The 18,975-nt window shown below is 46.5% G+C and overlaps 1 protein-coding gene across 3 annotated transcripts in view; it reads left to right on the top strand.

The window, feature by feature from the left end:
• The window catches only part of plekhg7 (pleckstrin homology domain containing, family G (with RhoGef domain) member 7), a 109,151-nt gene that overhangs the window by 73,210 nt on the left and 16,966 nt on the right, over positions 1–18,975 (top strand). For all 3 annotated transcript variants that reach the window (XM_072241648.1, XM_072241647.1, XM_072241649.1), the window contains 2 exons: positions 811–985; positions 3,577–3,692. In XM_072241648.1, the coding sequence (XP_072097749.1) occupies positions 811–985; positions 3,577–3,692 (291 nt within the window). The remainder of the gene's footprint in view (positions 1–810; positions 986–3,576; positions 3,693–18,975) is intronic.

Genomic DNA, 18,975 nt, shown 5'->3' on the forward strand with positions numbered 1-18,975 from the left:
GAGGCACAAAGGCAACTGCAACCACTAGAAAACACACTGAAGACTGACATGTATATGGGTAATTATACAAAAATACAAACAAGCATTAGGAAGTTAAACTACGAGGAAAATAACAACTACACAGTCTAATCTAACAGGTATTATGGTTCCCTGAAAATGGAAACAGGGAAATCCAAAGCAAAGCACACAAAATGCTGGAGGAACTCAGCAGGCCAGGCAGCATCTCGGGAAAAGAGTAAACAGTCGACATTTTGGGCCGAGATGCTTCATTAGGATTCGCCAGCATTTTGTGCGTGTTGCAGCTGTATAAAAGATTGATGAAACTGTACTGGAAACCTGTGTGCAGTCCTGCTTGGATGTGGTTGGAGCAAACGAGGCCAAGGAACATCTTACAGAGGGTTACAAAGTAATGAGGGACGCAGATAAAGTGAATGGTCATAGTCCCGTTTCAGGGGTAGGGGGAGTTTAGAACTAAAGGCTATAAATTTAAACTGAGAAGGGAAAGGTGGGTGCATAGAAGAGGGTGATGGGTGCATAGAAGAGGAAGCAGTGGAGATGGATACAGTTACAAAGACCTTTGGACAGGTACGTGGACAGGAGCGGTTTGGAGGGATATGGGCTAAATGCAGGCAAATGGGACAGACTCAGGAAGACCTTGGTCAGGATGGACGAGTTGGGCCAATGGGCCCATTTTCTTGCTGTAGAACACGATGACCCTTTGTGGTTCTTTAGTAAACACGGTGTCACTGTGGCACTCCTCCAACTGCTGGTCCTACAAAAGTTTCCCTGTTTTTGTTTTGCACAAGACAGTGGTGTGAACAGAAGGATCAGTGTAAGCGGCTGCACCTCTCCGACCTGCTGGTCTCACCGCTGCAGAGGCTGACGAGGTACCCCCTGCTCCTGAGGGGTGTTTGGAACAGAAGCTCTGACGCAGGTGCAAAGCAAGAGATCGAAGCCATCATCAGACGGGTGGACAATTCTATTTGTGAGTGCACATCCCCAGCTCCGGGGCCCCACTCTAACTGCTCAGGACAAGGGTTCCCATTGAGTGGAAACTTGCCCGTTTTGCCACAATGGGAGATCCGCAACCTTAATTTGAATGTTAATTTATCACTAAAGTTCAAAGTAAATTTATTATTGACGTATGTATATGTTACCAATTACCTTGAGACTGATTTTCTTACAAGCATTTAGAGGAAAATAAATAAATACAATACAGTTTATGAAAAACCATACATAAACAAAGACTGACAGACAACCAATATGCAAAGAAATACAAGTTATGCAAATACAAAAATAAATAATACTGACAGCATGAGTTGTAAAGTCCTTGAAAGTGAGCTTGTAGATTTTGGAAACAGTTCAAAGTTATGGTGAATGAAGTTATCCAAGCCAGTTCAGGACCCTGATGGTTCTAGGGCAATAACAGTTTCTGAACTTGGTGGTGTGGGACCTCCTGATCAACGGTAGTAGCGACAAAAGACCATAGCCATGGTGATGGGTGCTGCTTTCTTGTGGCAGTGCTCCTTGTAAGTCTGCTTCATGGTGGGGAGGGTTTTGCCTGTGGCGGACTGGGCTGTATCCACTTTCTGTACACAGTTCCATTCCTGGGAATTGGTGTTCCCCTACCAGCCAATGATGCAACCTATCAGGACAATCTCTACTTCTATAGAGTTTGTCAAAGTTTTAGGTGAGTTGCCAGATATACACAAAATTCTCAGTAAAGGCTGTTTCGCCTCTACTTGGAAATAAGGTACACGTTACTAACATGAAATGCGTGACAATGCAGGTTCACTTTCTCCAGAGTAACAGAACAAAAGGATAGAACACCCTGACAAGGTAACTTTGACTCTTAGCAGAGGAAACATTAATTCCATGTGGGTGGTCCGTCCATGGAATGAGATTTCTACAGGAACTCTATTGGGTTATTCAAACAAACAAAAAGATAATGGCAGAAAATAGTAATTTGAGGTACAGTATACACAGGTAATTGGCTGGAGTCATAATGTGCAGTTACTGAAGTCTATTTTGGGAGGAAGAGGGGGCATTAACCCTACAGAGCTCTCCTTACCCCTCAGACAGCTGAGCAGTTGAACTCAACTTAAGAACAACTTCCCTTGGTGATGTGACCTCTCACTCTCCCCAGTGGTCAACTGCCACGTCCCACCCAAAATTGGGATTAGCTAGTTGGCGATCAGCTAAATCTCCAGCTCGGGATTGCCATTTATTCTGCAAGGGGTTAGAATTGGACACCATAAGTAGTTTCAGCAAATAAAAAATTTACTTCCTGAGAAAACTAAAGAAATTTGGCCTGTCCCCTAAAACCCTCACTAATTTTTATAGATGCACCATAGAAAGCATTCTTCTAGGGTGCATCACAACCTGGTATGGAAGTTGTCCTGTCCAAGACCGGAAGAAGCTGCAGAAGATCGTGAACACGGCACAGCACATCACACAAATCAATCTTCTGTCCGTGGACTCACTTTACACCGCACGCTGTCTGAGCAGTGCTGCCAGGATAATCAAGGACACGACCCTCCCAGACAACAGACTTTTCGTTCCTCTTCTCTCCGGGAGAAGGTTCAGGAGCTTGAAGACTCATATGGCCAGATTTGGGAACAGCTTCTTTCCAACTGTGATAAGACTGCTGAATGGATCCTGACCCGGATCTGGGCCGTACCCTCCAAATATCCGGACCTGCCTCTCGGTTTTTTTGCACTACCTTACTTCCCATTTTTCTATTTTCTGTTTATGATTTATAATTTAAATTTTTAATATTTACTAATTTTAACTATTTTTAATATCTTTAATATTTGTAATCCAGGGAGTGTGAAGCGCAGAATCAAATATCGCTGTGATGATTGTACATTCTAGTACCAATAGTTTGGCGATAATAAAGTATAAAGTACAAGTAACCTGTGTCTAGAAGAATACTTCAGGGTGGGGCCCTCTGTTAGTCAGGATCTACCATGGGTGAAGCATCGTAGCTGTTTACGTCCAGTCAATACTCACGTTAGGACAGTACGATATGGAGAGCGAGCTGTTGTCCATGCAGCAGGCTTCCTCTCTCCACGTAGCTGATGAATCCAAAACAATGGCAGAGACCGATACAGTTTGGCAAAAGTGGGGTCGCAGGAGTTGCCAGCCAGCATTGAACTCAATATAGGACTGCTTTAGGGACTCCAGGTCCGGATTTTAACTCAGGGTTTACTCCTGAAGCCTTCCCCGTGAGTGGGTATGGCCGCAAGGCTGCTGAGGTGGGAGATCTGGGATTTCCTTCTCCTGGGTGAGACCCCGGCCAAGACTGATGAACAACTGGTTTTAAGGCACCAGAAGGTCCTTGCTCCTTCTCAAGTTCATAAAAATGGTTCCGCCAGGATCAGTAATTAAACCACATGGGAAGGCCAGGAGCTGGACTGGGTTGTCAGAGGCTATTTGAGGCGCACACCATCGGGAGCGTTTAACAAGTAGTGGGAGCTTGTCCCCATTACCAGCCCTGGCTATAACAACTTTAAGGAAGCACGTCAGTGTGAAAGTCACTTTCATTGATAGACTTGTCTGTGTGCTCTGTGTCAGGTGATCTTGAAGGAAAAGTGAAATGGCTGGAAAGGATTCAGAAGTTCCAACAGCTCCAGGAGATCATTGTTTGGCCTGCAGTCTGGGAAAAGAACAAGAAGGCCTTCGTACCTGAGGTGGGTCTTTTCTCTGTACTGTTTTATTGCTGCCCGACATCGGCTTCTCATCTCTGCTTAAACTCTTGGTTAATTTCTTTGCTTTCATCTAAACCCTCGATCCACGCATTTCCTTTAGCTCTTGTTTCTGATAGGGTCCTTGTGCACGTTCTGTGCACTCTCCCGAGGTGAACTAGCCTACTCCAACGTGAATCATCTCACTACTCTGATGTAGCTCGATACTCTGAGCTCACAACCTCCCACCATTTCCTGAACTCTCAGTTCAAGCTCAGGTTCAAGTTTACTGACGTTCAAGCATGCACATGCAGAGTATACAGCTAAACGAAACCTTGTTCCTCTGAGGCCAAGGTGCAAAACACAGCACGTGGAACACAGGTCCAGAGCCTGCATCACTAATTCAATCAACCATTGCTGTCTGGTCTGGAGTGCATCCTCTCACAGTGAACAAAAACTCTGGCTAGGCCACATCTGGAGTATTGCGTACAGTTCTGGTCACTCACTATAGGCAGGATGTCCAGGCTTTAGAGAGGGTGCAGAAGAGGTTCACCAGGACGCTGCCTGTTTCCGAGGGCATGTGTTATCACGAAAGGCTGGATAAACTTGGGTTCTTTTCTCTGGAGCACTGGAGGCTGAGGGGAGATCTGATAGAGGTTTACACGGTTATGAGAGACGTGGATTAAATGGACAGAGGGTATGTTTCCCAGGGTTGAAATGCTTAACACCGGAGGGTAAGAGGGGGTAGGTTCAAGGGGGATGTGAGGGGTAAGTTTTTAACTCAGAGGCTCGTGGATGCCTGGAATGTGCTACCTGGTATGGTGATAGAGGCAAATATATTAGAGGCTTTTAAGAGTCGTTTAGATAGGCACATGGATGTAAGGAAGATGGAGGCTGTGTAGGTAGGAGGGATTGGTGTTTTTGATTTGATTATTAGCTGGTTCAATACAACATTGTGGGCCGAACGGCCTGCTCCTGTGCTGTACTCTTCTATGTTTATCAGAATAACAAGGGACAAACCAATTACACCACAATAAGCTTTGTTCCTCCCTCCCTCCCACCCATACGCATAAACAGTCCTCTGATTTCAGGACAGGCCATGTTCTTTGGCCCCCAGCCTCCAATGAACTTGTGAGTTTGCAGACACTGGGCCTTCGACTTCCCAGTGGGCTTGCAGACTCGGGGCTCCTGTTATCGGACTCAGCTTTTGGACACCTAGTCGACTTTCAGGCTTCTGACTGATGCCAGGGATCTGGTCCTTGGCACTGACCTGGGATTTGCTGATGATGATTAATGAAGACCCCAAATGAGGACATGAAACCCAGGCAACGAGCTGCGGACTCACTGATTGGAACACTGGTCTCACCGTTCACACACCTAGAGGGTGACCAGATCTCACGATGCCTGCCTGCAAGGGACTTCGATCCCAGAACACGCCGACGACACCAGCCCTTGTCCTTTCTGATCGGCGGACTGGACACCAGCCACATCCAGGTCACCGGCCTTTGAATGTGCAACAGAGGCTCAGACACAGGCCTGTCCTCCAATTTCCAGCATCCCTGTCCTGAAACCCGAACCTGATCCCTAACTCCTCACTCTATCCCCAAAAATAAATCCTTAGGAATGGTTTAAAAAAAACCCCAAAAAAAACCAACCTAATCTGAGCCATGACCTCGGCAGGGACCGGCTCAGTGCCATCTTGGAACTCCAGCCCTGTCAGGATGCTTTCTAACGTACATCTGTACAAGTTTGTTCGCATGTTTGGTGGCATGTCAGATCTCCTGAGGCTTCTAAGAAAGTACAGGTGTTGGGTCACCTTTGGTACTTGAACCCCTATGATGGAAACTGGAGGAAATACTGACCCCTTCCAAACCACTTTTTAATCACAAACAAGAGAAAACCTGCAGAGGCTGGAAATCTGAGCAGCACACACAAAACGCTGGAGGAACCTTCCAGACCAGGCAGCATCAATGGAAAAGAGTACAGTCGACGTTTCGGGCTGAGACCCTTCATCAAGACTGGAGAAAAAAGATGAGGAGTCAGAAGTAGAAGGTGGAGGAGGGGAGAGAGAAACACAAAGTAATTAGTGAAAACGGGAGGGGGGAGGGGTGAAGTAAAGAGCTGGGAAGTTAATTGGTGAAAGAGATACAGGGCTGGAGAAGGGGGAATCTGATAGGAGAGGACAGAAGGCCAAGGAAGAAAGAAAAGATGGAGGAGTACCAGGGGGAGGTGAGAGAGGGGAAGTGGGGTGGGGAATGGTGAAGGAGAGGTGGGGGTGGGGTAATTACCGGAAGTTTGAGAAATCAATGTTTACACCATCAGGTTGGAGGCTACCCAGACTGAGTATAAGACAGAATACTTATCCTCATTCTCAATAATTTCTCCTTCAAACAAAAGGGGTAGCCATGGGCACTCATGGGTCCCAGCAACGCCTGCCTTTTTGTCGGCTACGGGGAACAGTCTACGTTCCAAGCCTACACTGGTATCACTCCCAACTTTTCCTACGTTACATCGACAACCGCATTGGTGCTGCTTCCTGCAACTATGTGGAGCCTGTTGACTTCATTAACTTTGCCTCCAACTTCCACCCTGCCCTCAAATTTACCTGCTCCATTTCTGACACCTCCCTCCCCTTTCTCAATCTCTCTGTCTCTGTCTCTGGAGACAGCTTATCTATTGATATCTATTATAAACCACTGGACTCTCACAGCTACCTGGACTATTTCCCTTCCCACCCTGCTCCAACATCAACGCTGCCCTCAACCACATCTCTTCCATTTCACACATGTCTGCTCTCACCCCATCCTCCTGCCACCCTACCAGGGATAGGGTTCCTCTTGTCCTCACCTACCACCCCACCAGCCTCTATGTCCAGCACTTAATCCTCCATAACTTCCGCTATCTCCAAAGAGATCCCACCACCAAACACATCTTTCCCTCCCTCCCCCCCCCACTTTCTGCTTTCTGCAGGGATCGCTCGCTACGTGACTCTCTTGTCCATTCGTCCCTCCCCACTGATCTCCCCCCTGGCACTTATCCTTGCAAGCAGAACAAGTGCTACACCTGCCCTACACCTCCTCCCTCACTACCATTCAGGCCCCCAAACAGTCCTTCCAGGTGAGGTGACACTTCACCTGTGAGCCCGTTGGGATCACCTGTTGTACCCGATGCTCCTGGTGTAGCCTCCTGTATATTGGTGAGACCCAACATAGATTGGGAGACCGCTTCACTGAGCACCTATGCTCAGTCTGCCAGAAAAAATGGGATCTCCCAGTGGCCAGCCATTTTGATTCCACTTCCCATTCCGACATGTCAGTCTATGGCCTCCTCTACTGTTGTGATGAGGCCTCCTTTAGGTTGGAGGAATAACACCATATAACCCTAAGGCGTAGCCTCCAACCTGATGGCATGAACATTGATTTCTCGAACTTCTGGTAATGTTCCCCTTTCACCATTTCCCATTCCCTTTTCCCTCTCTCGTCTTATCTCTAGCCTGCCTATCACCTCCCCCTGGTGCTCCTCCACCTTTTCTTTCTTCCATGGCCTTCTGTCCTCTCCTATCAGATTCCCCCTTCTCCAGTCCTGTATGTCTTTCACCAATCAACCTCCCAGCTCTTTACTTCACCCCGAACCCACCCCACCGAGTTTCACCCATCACCCTGTGTTTCTCCCTCTCCTTCCCCCACCTCCTAACTCTGACTCCTCAGCTTTTTACTTTGTCCTGCTGAAGGGTCTCGGACCAAAACGTCGACTGTGCTCTCGTCCATAGATGCTGCCTGGCCTGCTGAGTTCAGATTCTACCTCACTGGTTTTGTACTGCGTGCCAAGTGAGTTGTTAGTCACCGGGAAGGATGGTAGTGTGGAATGTTATCTCGTGCGTAACAAGTAGCAGCATCGCCGCCTGTCAGGTGCTATCATTTAACTCGTGCTAAACCGAGACATTGGAATTTAGACTATCTACCATGTTCAATGTTCCAAGTAGGTATACGTCACCAAGTACAACCCTGAAATTCATTTTCACACAGACATTCACAGTAGAAAAAGAAGTACAATAGAATCAAATAAAAACTACACACAAATGAAAGTTTACAAATTGTGCAAATACAGAGAAACAGGAAATAAATAAATAAATAAATAACACAGAGAGCATGAGTTCCCGAAGGTGAGTCCAAAGGTTGTGTTCAGTGATCAGTTCAGTGTTATGTTGAGTGAAGTTACCCACACTGGTTCAGGAGCCTGATGGTTGAAGGGGAGTAACTGTTCCTGAACCTGGTGCTGTGGGACGTAAGGCTCCTCTACCTCCTTCCTGATGGTATTAGCGAGAAGAGAGTGTGGCCTGGATGGTGGGGTCCTTGATAATGGATGCTGCTTTCTTGTGGCAGCTCTCCTTACAGATGTGCTCAATGGTGGGGAGAGCTTTTCCTGTGATGGGCTGGGCTGTATCCACTACTTTTTGTAGGCTTTTCTATTCTTGGGCTTTGGAGTTTGCATTTGTTGTTGTTCAGTCATTTAGTCGAGTCTGACTCTTCGTGACCTCATGGACCGTACGGTCCATAGGGTTTTCATGAGAAGATACAGAAGTAGATCGCCAGGCTTTTCTTCCGCACAGATACTTGCTGCTGCTCAGGTTGGGACCCAGCTGGGTTTGAACTCAGAACCTTCTGCCTCGAAGTCCAGTGCTGATGCCACTACACCACCAGCCAATGTTCCCATAATTCAATCAGTCAGGATACTCTTCACTGTGCATTTATAGAAATTTGTCAAAAGCATGAGATGGCAAGCGGAATCTATGCAAAGTTCTACGGAAGTGAAGGCACTGCTGTGCTTTCTTTTAAATGGCATTTACATGCTCTGATATGATAACACCCAGGAATTTTAAGTTACTGACCCCTAAGGAGAAGGTGCTTGGGAAGCTGAAAGGTCTGAAGGTAGATAAGTCACCTGGACCAGATGGACTACACCTCAAGGTTCTGAAAGAGTTAACTGAAGAGATTGTGGAGGCGTTAGTAATGATGTTTCAAGAATTACTAGATTCTGGATTGGTTCCAGAGGACTGGAAATTTGAAAATGTCGCTCCACTCTTTAAGAAGGAAGAAAGGCAGAAGAGAGGAAATTATGGACCCGTTAGCCTGACCTCATTCAATACTTGGGAAGGTGTTAGAGTCCATTATTAAGGATGAGGTTTCAGCGTGTTTGGAGGGACATGATAAAATATATCAAAGTCAGCATGGTTTCCTTAAGGGGAAATCTTGCCTGACAGATCTGTTGAAATTCTTTGAAGAAATAGCAGGCAGGATAGACAAAGAAGTGCTAATGGATGTTGTTTATGTGGATTTTCAGAAGGCTTTTGACAAAGTGTGATACATAAGGCTGTTGATCAAGATAAGAGCCTAAGGTATCACAGGAAAGATTTAAGCATGGATGGGAGATTGGCTGACTGGCAGGAGGCAAAGTGTGGGAATAAAGGAGGCCTTTTCTGGTCGGCTGCCGGTGACAAGTGATGTTCCCTAGGGGTCAGTGTTAGGACTGCTTCTTTTCACGTTATATGTCAATGACTTAGATGATGGAGTTGATGGCTTTTTGTGGCCAAGTTTGGGGAAAAATATAAAGATAGGTGAAGGGGAAGGTAGTGTTGAGGAAGCAGATTAGGAGAATGGTAAAAAAGTGGCAGGTGGAATATAGTGTAGAGAAGTGTATGGTCATACACCTTGGTAGAAGGAAGAAAGACATGGGCAACTGTTTTAAAACGGGGAAAAATTCAGGTTGAGATGGTGATAAGGAAAGCAAATGCAATGTTGGCAGTTATTTTGAGAGAACTAGAGTATAAAAATAAGGATATAATGCTGAGGGTAGATAAGGCATTGGAAGTCTCCCAAGAATAAAAGAATTAATGAATGAGAAACATTTGATGGCTCTGGGCCTGTACTCTCGAGTTTAGAAGAATGAGGGGATCTCACTGAAACCTATCAAATATTGAAAGGCCCAGACAGAGTGGATGTGCAGAGGAAACCTCAAGGCAATGGAGTTGAGAGGGATGACAAATCAGCCATGATGGAACAGCAGAGCAGACTCAATGGGCTGAATGGCCTAATTCTGCTCCTATGTCTTATTGTGTTAATATGAGGAGGGGTCTGGTGGCCAGCATGACTTAAGTCTGGTAGTTGCTTCACCATTAAAGTTAAAACCCTGTAGGGAAAGGGTGTGGCCCTTTCCAGTTAATTAACAATACCGTCAGTTCCATTGCGGAAGATGTTTAAACTGCCCAGAGCGGAGAGCACTGTGATAGGAGAGGCAGCTGAAACCATTTTCTCCAGGGTAATGACCCAGATTTCCTGCCGTGGAACAGGAAGGATCAGGCGTGATGCTCATCACCTGAGAGCTGTTCACCTCAGGCAGCTTCAGAGACTCTAACCTGTCAACAAGGCAGCAACAGCGTCTCCTGAGATTTTAACCAGCTCTGTCCCTGCACTTCCAGTGCTGATATTTTTACCCCAAATAAACCGATGATTCCCATTCCCAAAATAATGTCAGCAACATTTTATCAACAGCTTGATTTGTTTTTAGCACAGCATCTGTCGTGAAGATGGTTCCGGCCTGAAACAGCATCTGGTTCGAAAGTTCAAAGCAAATTTATTTTCAAAGTACATATACAGTATATCACCATATAAAACCCAGAGATTCATTTTCCTGTGGTGGTGGTTGTCTCTCGGGGTCCGAGGAAGACTAACATTGTGCAGTCAGCTGTGGATACGCGTGGCTTCGGGGGCCGAAGGCCGAAGCACACATGCGGTTGCAGGTTGGACATGGAATGGCGGTTGTTGGAACAGGTGCACACACAGCTTTGTGGTGTCGGTCTCGTGCTGCTGCAAGGCGCTGATTTCAGTCATCCTCAAAGTCAGATGCAGCTTTTCCGGTCGGGGCGTGCCACGCAGCCCTGTCGGCTGCGGACCCCTCAAGTTGTCGAGGCTGGAGGTCTGCTCATTTAATGTACGATTTCAAATTGTCTTTGAATCTTTTTTTGGGGTGGCCCTGATTGCGACTGCCAAGCTCAAGCTCACCGTACAGCAGATGCCTGGGGATTCTTGTTTCACCCATGCAGATTACATGGCCAGTCCAGCGTAGCTGGGCCTGGAGGATCCTTGCCTCAATGCTTGTGCTGTTGGCTCTGTCAAGGAATTCCCGGTTGGTGATTCGGTCCGGCCATCGAATTCTCATGATCGACCGCAGAGAGCGCATGTGAAACTGCTCCGGCTGTTTGATGTGCCTGCAGTACAGGGTCCAGGCTTCTGCAGTCGTACAGGAGAGAGGTGAGGACCACAGCCTTGTACACCTTGAGCTTGGCTGAAACCTTGTACACCTGGAGCTTCCTTGTGCTCCAGAACTTTGACACGGAGTTCCCGAGTGCCTGGCTGGCTTTCTGGATCCTTGCTATGATCTCTTTGTCAAGGGATCCGTCACTGGAGATGGCGCTTCCTAGATACTCGAAGCTCTTCACATTCTTCACGACGGTGCCTTCGATGGTGATGCATGGCTGAGGAGAGTGACTGTTTAGTGCAGGTTGTAGGAGAACTTCTGTCTTACCGAGGCTAATTGTCAGGCCAAACGGCTTTGAGGCTGCGGAGAACTTGTCCACAATCGTCTGCAGGTGGTTCTCCTGGTGGGCCATGGGGGCACAGTCTTCAGCAAACAGGGCTTCAGTGATGAGCCTCCTCAACATTTTGGTCTTTGCAGCAAGACGTCTGAGGTCAAACATCGATCCGTCTAGGTGATATCTTATATACCCAGGTCTAGGTCCTTAACAACATGCTTCAGCACTTGGGTGAAGAAGAGGTTGAAGAGCACTGGTGCTAGAACGCACCCTTGCTTCACGCCATTTGAGATGTTGAAAGTCTGAGATGGGGAACCAGCTGAGAACACGTCTCCTGTCATGCCATCGTGGAGCAGGCGGATCAGTGTAGTGAATTTCTGCGGGCAGCCAAGCTTTCTAAGGATGACCCACAGCGCGTATTTGTTGACCGTGACAAACGCCTTCGTCAGATCAATGAAGACAGAGTATAATGTCATGTTCTGTTCCAGGCACTTCTCCTGTATCTGTCTCACTGTGAAGATCATGTCAACAGTGCCGTAGATGCCTCTGTAGTTCCCGTAGACGGTCCTTGAACCTTTATTTTTGTAGAGGGCGATTATTGTTACGTCTCTGTATATCACAGTATATCACCATATAAAACCATCTATATATAGTATATCACCATATAAAACCCAGAGATTCATTTTCCTGTGGTAAATACAAAGAATCAATGAAAGACCACACACAACAAGATGGACAAACAATGAATGTGCAAGTCTAGCCAGCTAGTTCCCCAGCACCCTGTGCAGATGGTAAGACCAGAATACTTAGGGACAAATTCAGCCCACCGTGTATGCTCCACCATTCCATCAGGGCTGGTTAGTTACCCTTTTCGGCCCCATTCTCCTGCCTTCTTCCTGTAACCTTTGACGCCCTTGCTAATCAAGAACCTATCGACCTCTGCTTTAAGTATCCCCAACACAGTTGACTATATCACTGCATCAGACTCACCACCCTCAGGATAAAGAAATCCCTCCTCAAATGTTCCAAAGGGACCTCCCTCTACTCTGAGGCTGTGCCCTGTACGCGGACTCCCCCCACTATAGGAAACATCCTCTCCATGTACACTTTACTAGATTATTAGATTAGATTATGAGGACACGCAGTCCTCTTTTATTGTCATTTAGTAATGCATGCATTAAGAAATGATACAATGTTCCTCCAGAATGATATCACAGAAACACAAGACAAGCCAAGACTAAAAAAACTGACAAAAACCACATAATTATAACATATAGTTACAACAGTGCAAAGCAATACCGTAATTTGATAAGAACAGACCATGGGCACGGTAAAAAAAAGTCTCAAAGTCTCTCGAAAGTTCCATCATCTCATGCAGACGGTAGAAGGAAGAAAACTCTTCCTGCCATGATCCTCCAGCGCCACAAACTTGCCGATGCAGCACCCTGGAAGCACCCGACCACAGTCCGACTCTTGCCTCCGTCTGAAAACTTCAAGCCTCCGACCAGCCCTCCGCCACCAAGCACCGAGCACCATCTCTGCCGAGTGCTTCAACCCCAGTCCCGGCAACAGGCAATAGGCAAAGCCGAGGATTTGGGGCCTTCCTCTCCGGAGATTCTCGATCACACAGTAGCAGCGGCAGCGAGGCAGGCATTTCAGAAGTTACTCCAGATGTTCCTCCGTGCTCCTCACGCCTGTCTCCATCAAATCAGGATTGTGCACGGTACCTACTTACAAATACGATATCATTTGGGAGCAGCCGCGCGCGCTGCGTCGCGTCGCCATCTTCTCCTCCCCTCCTTTATATAGGCATTTCAATATTCGAAAGGTTTCAATGAGATCCCCTCTCATTCCCAGGGTCATTTTTGTAAACCTCCTCTGGTTCTTTCCACTCCATTTGCCTATCACCCGCACATTCCTCCCACGGGGTCCCCTCCTCCCAGTGTTGCACCTGCCCACCCCATCTTCCTCACTTGGTTCCTGTCTCACCTTTCGCCAGGGTCTGGTGTCAGTCAGCCACTTTGTTTCTTCCTCTTGAGTCACTTCAGTGACGCAGTTCAAAGCAGAAATTCTTCTGGTGATTAAGCTTTATGGCAGACAATAATTAATTGGGAAGTCAAAGGCAAAGTAAATTTATTATCAAATAACATGTGAGTCACCATTTACTACCTTAGAGGAAATAAAGAAATGCAATAGAATTTATGAAAGCCATACATGAACAGATACTGACATCAACCAATGGGCAAAAGAAACCAAACTGCAATTAAAAAATGTTGGGAACATGAATTGTGGGCAGTGAGGCCTTGAAAGTGAAAGTCTATAGGTCGTGAAGTCAATTCAGAGTTGAGGTGAGTGAGGTTATCCACACCCGTTCAGGAGCCTGATGGCTGTAGGGTAGTTCTGGTACTGAACTTGCCTGTGGGGATACCCAGACTCCTACGCCTCCTTCCCGATGATAGTAGCGAGCAGGGAACATTGAGCTGGGTGATGGATCCTTGAATAATAAGACCATAAGACAAAGGGGCAGAATTCAGCCATTCGGCCCATCATGACTGCTCCACCACTCCAGCAGTGATCCATCATTCTCCTGCCTTCTCCCTGTAACATTTTACACCATGCTTAATTACAAAACTATCAACTTCTGCCTTAAATACGTTCATTGACTTGGCCTCCACAGCTACCTGTGGCAATGAGTTCCACAGACTCACCACACCCAGGCTAAAGAAACTTTTGCTCATCTCTCTTCTAAATGGAGGTCTCTCAATTCTGAGGCTGTGCCTTCTGGTCCTAGACTCCTCCACTACTGGAAACATCCTCTCCACGTCCACTCTACCCAGACCTTTCAATATTCGTTGGATTTCAATGAAATTCCCTCTCATTCTTCTAAGCTCCAGTGAGCACAAGCCCAGAGCCTGCTGAAGCTTCTCATATGTTAACTCTTTCATTTCTGAGGTAATTCTTGTGAACCTCCTCTGGACCGTCTCCAGTGTGAGCATATCTTTTCTTGGCTAAAGGGCCCAAGACCACTCAGAGTATTTCAAGTGTAGTCTGACCAATGGCATATAAACCCTAACCATCACATCCTTGCTTTTTTACTCTAGTCCTCTAACATTGCATTTGCCTTTCTTATCACCAACTCACCCTGCAAGTTAACCTTTAGGGGATCCTGCACAAGGACTCCCAGGTCCCTCTGCACCTCTGATTTGTGAGGTTTCTCCCTATTTTAAAATAGTCTACACCTTTGTTCCTTGTGCCAAATTGCATGACACTACACTTCCCTACACCGTATTCCATTGCCAATTCTTTGCCCATTCCTCCAGTCTGTCCAAGTCCTTCTGCAGGACACCCTGCTTCCTCAACACTTCCTGGCCCTCCACCTATCTTCGATTCATCTGCAAACTTGGCCACAAAGCTATCAATTCCTTCATCCAAATCATTGATATACAAAATGGAAATAAGTGATCCCAACACCAACCCCACCAGCACACCACTAGTTACCAGCAGCCAATCATAAAAGGCTCCCTTTCTTCCCACTCTTTGCCTCCTGCCAGTCAGCCAATCTTCTATCCATGTTGGTACCTTTCCGGTATTTTGCTAAGCACCTCACGTGTGGCTCCTTGTCAAAGGCCTTCTGAAAATCCAAATGAACAGCATCTACTTACTCTCCTTTGACTATCCAGCCTGTAATTTCCTCAAAGAATTCCAGCAGATTTATCAAGTAGAGGTATTTCCTTAAGGACATTGTGCGACTTCACTAGTTTTATCATCTACTTCCAAATACCTCCTCAGCCTTAATGATAGACAGAGGCATCTTTCCAACCATTGGAATCAGGCTAACTGGCTTATAATTTCCTTTTTTCTGCCTCCCTCCCTTCTTAAAGAGTAGAGTGATATTTTCAATTTTCCAGTCCTGAGGACTGGATTCCAGAATCCAGTGAAAAGATGATTACTAATATCTCCACAATCTGTTCAGCTACCTCTTTAAGAACTCTTGGATGTTGTCTATCTGGTCCAGGTGACTTATCTACTTCTAGGCGTTTAAGCTTCCCAAGCACCTTCTCCTCTGTAATAGCAACCTCACTCACTGCTGCCCCTGACACTCTAGCATTTCCAGCATTCTGCTAGTGTCTTCCACATGAAAATGACGCAAAATACTTAAGAAGTTTGTCCACCATTTTCTGTCCTCCATTACCACCTCTCCAGCATCATTTTCCAGCAGTCCAATATCCACTCTCATCATTCTTCTATTCTTTTTACATTGTATCCTCTTTTACCAGGGGTGATTGATAGGTTCATAGCTGAAGGTAGAAGGAGTCAATTTTGGAAAACCTAGCACATTTATTTTTCAACATAGTCCCCTCCTACATGTACACACTTAGTCCAGTGGTCGTGGAGCATATGGATCCCTTCTTTGTAGAAGTGGTCCACAGCAGGGGTGATTGATAGGTTCGTGGCCTAAGGTAGAAGGAGAAGAGTTATACAGCTCCTGTTACATGCACATGCAGGTCAACTCTTTGAGTGAAAGTGCAGAAAGTTTGAAGTTAATAACTCATCTCCTTCTACCTTAGGCCACAAACTTATCAATCACCCCTGCTGTGGACCACTTCTGGAGGTCCAGGATGCCGACTTCTACAAAAAAGGGATCTGTATGCTCCACGACCGCTGGACTAAGTGTGTAAATGTAGGAAAAATAAATGTGCTAGGTTTTCTAAAATTGACTCCTTCTACCTTAGGTCACAAACTTATCAATCACCCCTCGTTTATTATTGGCTAGATTCTCTTTGTATTTCATCTTTTCTCTCTTATGGCTTTTTAGTTGCCTTCTGTTGGATTTAAAAAGCTCTCCAATCCTTTACGTTCCCACTGATATTTGCTATATTATATGCCCTCTCTTTTGCTTTTCTGCTGTCTTTGGCTTCCCTTGTCACACACAGTTGTCCCATCCTCCCTTTAGAATACTTCTTCATCTTTGAGATGTATCTTACCTGCACCTTCCAAATTTCCTCCAGGAAGTCCAGCCATTGCTGTTCTGCCATCATCCCTGCTAGTGTCCCCTTCCAATTTGCTTTGTCCAGCTCTTCTCTCATGCCTCTGTAATTCCTTTACTCCACTACAATATTGATACATCTGACCTTAGCTTCTCCTTCTCAAACTGCAGGGTGAATTCTATCATATTATGCTCACTGACTCCCACAGGTTCCTTTCTCTTAATCACCCCAATGAAATCTGGTTCATTACACAACACCCAATCCAGAATTGCCTCTCCCCTAGTGGGCTCAAACACAAGCTGCTCTAAAAAGCCATCTAGTAGTCATTCTGCAAATTCCCTCTCTTGGGATTCAGCACCAATCAGATTTTCCCAATCTACCCGCTCATTGAAACCCCCCATGATTATCGCAGAATTGCCCCTTTTTCATGCCTTTTCTGTCTCCTTTGCAATTTGTAGCCCATATCCTGACTGCTGCTCAGAGGCAACTCCTATCAGGGTCTTTTTATCCTTGTAGTTCCTAAACTCTACCCACAAGGACTCTACATCTTCTGATCCTATGTCACCTCTTTCTGAGGACTTGATTTCATTTTTTACCAACACGGGCACACTGCCCCCTCTGCCTACCTGCCTGTCCTTTCACTACAATGTGTTTCCTTTGATGTTAAGCTCTCAACTATGTATGATCTTCTCTCAGCCACAACTCAGTCATGCCCACAACCCTATACCTGGCAATTCTAATTGCACCACAAAATCATCTACCTTATTCCATAAACTGTGTGCATTCAAATATATAAACCTTCAATCCTGTATTCATTGCCCTTTCCGATTTTGCCTGTATGTTACACTTTATCTCAACCCACTGACTGCAATGTTGCCCTGCCATCTGCCTGACCTTCCTCGCAGTCTGGCTCCACACTGCATCTATTTGTATACCAACTACAACCCCGTTCTCAGCCCTATTACTCCAGTTCCCATCCCTCTGCCAAATTCGTTTAAACTCTCCCCAACAGCTCTAGCAAAACTGCCCACAAGGATATTGGTCCCCCTCAGGTTCAGGTGAAATCTGTCCTTTTTCTCATACCTTCCCCAGAAGAGATCCCAATGATCTAGAAACCTGAAACCCTGTTCCCTGCATCAATTCTTTAGCCATGACTTTATCTACCTAATCATCCTATTCTTACCCTCACTGACAGGCAGCACAGGCAGCAATCCAGAGATTACCACACTGGAGTACTGCTTTTCAGTTTCTTTCTGTTTAAGAATACCATGGACCTGATCCAAGACATCCCCGACCCTGGTACCCAGGACGCATCATACTCAGGATCGTACCCAGGATTGTCTCTTCTGTATCCAAGGAGTCCGCTTTCTGATGATCTAATTATGGAATCCCTATCACTACTGCACGCCTCTTTCCCCCTTCCCTTCTGAGCCACGGAGCCAGACTCATTGCCGGGGAGCTGGTAGAACGACTCCCCCAGCAGTATCCAAAGCAGTATTCTGATTGTTTTTAAGGGGACAGCCACAGAGGTTTTGTGAACTGGCTGCTTATTCCCTTTCCATCTCCTGCCAGTTATCCAGTTACCTGCCTCCTTCAACTTAGGGGTGACTACCTCCCTGTAGCTCCCATCTATCACCTGCTCATCCTCCCACGTGAGCCGAGGGTCACTGAGCTGCAGCCCCAGTTCCATTAACACGGTCTCTGAGGAGCTGCAGATTGATGCACTTTGTGCGGGTGTACTTACTGGGGAGACTGGAGATCTTCCAGAGTTCCCACATCTCACACGAGGAACGTACCACTATCTCCAGATCCATTTTCAGTGCACTAGCTATGTACTAACAGAGAGGAAACAATTACTAGATATTTCCTTACTTACTTTGGACTCTGCCTGTTGGTGCTTGGGCCTGTCGAGCCAAAGCGAGGCCACTCTAACAATGCTGCACTCCAACAGTGGCTGCTCCACCCTCAGCACCTTTCCTTTTGTTGGCCCCGCGTCAATTGCCACCCACCGAAAAGAAGCTGAAAGCTCCCGAGCTCTTTTCAAACCTCAGGCTGCATCACCAGTCTACGACCCCTTGCACTGGTTTCAGCCCGCTGAAAATCTCTGCCTCCTTGCTGCAGCGCTCCATGTAAATGTGCTCAGAGGTGGAGAGGGCTTCTCTTGAGAAAGCTGAGTTGTATCCACCATTTTCTGTTCTGGACTTTGGCGCTTCCACACTGGGCCATGATGCAGACAGTTAGGATGTTCTCCACTATGCATCTCTAGTGCTGTTCTGTAATAAAATACCGTGAAAAGCAATGCCCAAGACACCTACACTCTGTCCGCCAGAGAAGGCAGGATCTCCCAGTGGCCACACATTTTAATTCCACGTCCCATTCCCATTCTGATACGTCTATCCACGGCCTCCTCTACTGTAAAGATGAGGCCACACTCAGGTTGGAGGAACAACACCTTATATTCCGTCTGGGTAGCCTCCAACCTAATGGCATGAACATTGACTTCTCTAACTTCCGCTAATGCCCCACCTCCCCCTTGTACCCCATCTGTTATTTATTTATATACACACATTCTTTTTCTCTCTCTCCTTTTTCTCCCTCTGCCCCCCTCACTATACCCCTTGCCCATCCTCTGGTTTTTCTCCCCTCCCCCTTTTCTTTCTCCCTGGGCCTCCTGTCCCATGATCCTCTCACATCCCTTTTGCCAATCACCTGT

Source organism: Mobula birostris, chromosome 23 (genome assembly GCF_030028105.1).
Source record: "Mobula birostris isolate sMobBir1 chromosome 23, sMobBir1.hap1, whole genome shotgun sequence".
Taxonomy (NCBI): domain Eukaryota; kingdom Metazoa; phylum Chordata; class Chondrichthyes; order Myliobatiformes; family Myliobatidae; genus Mobula; species Mobula birostris.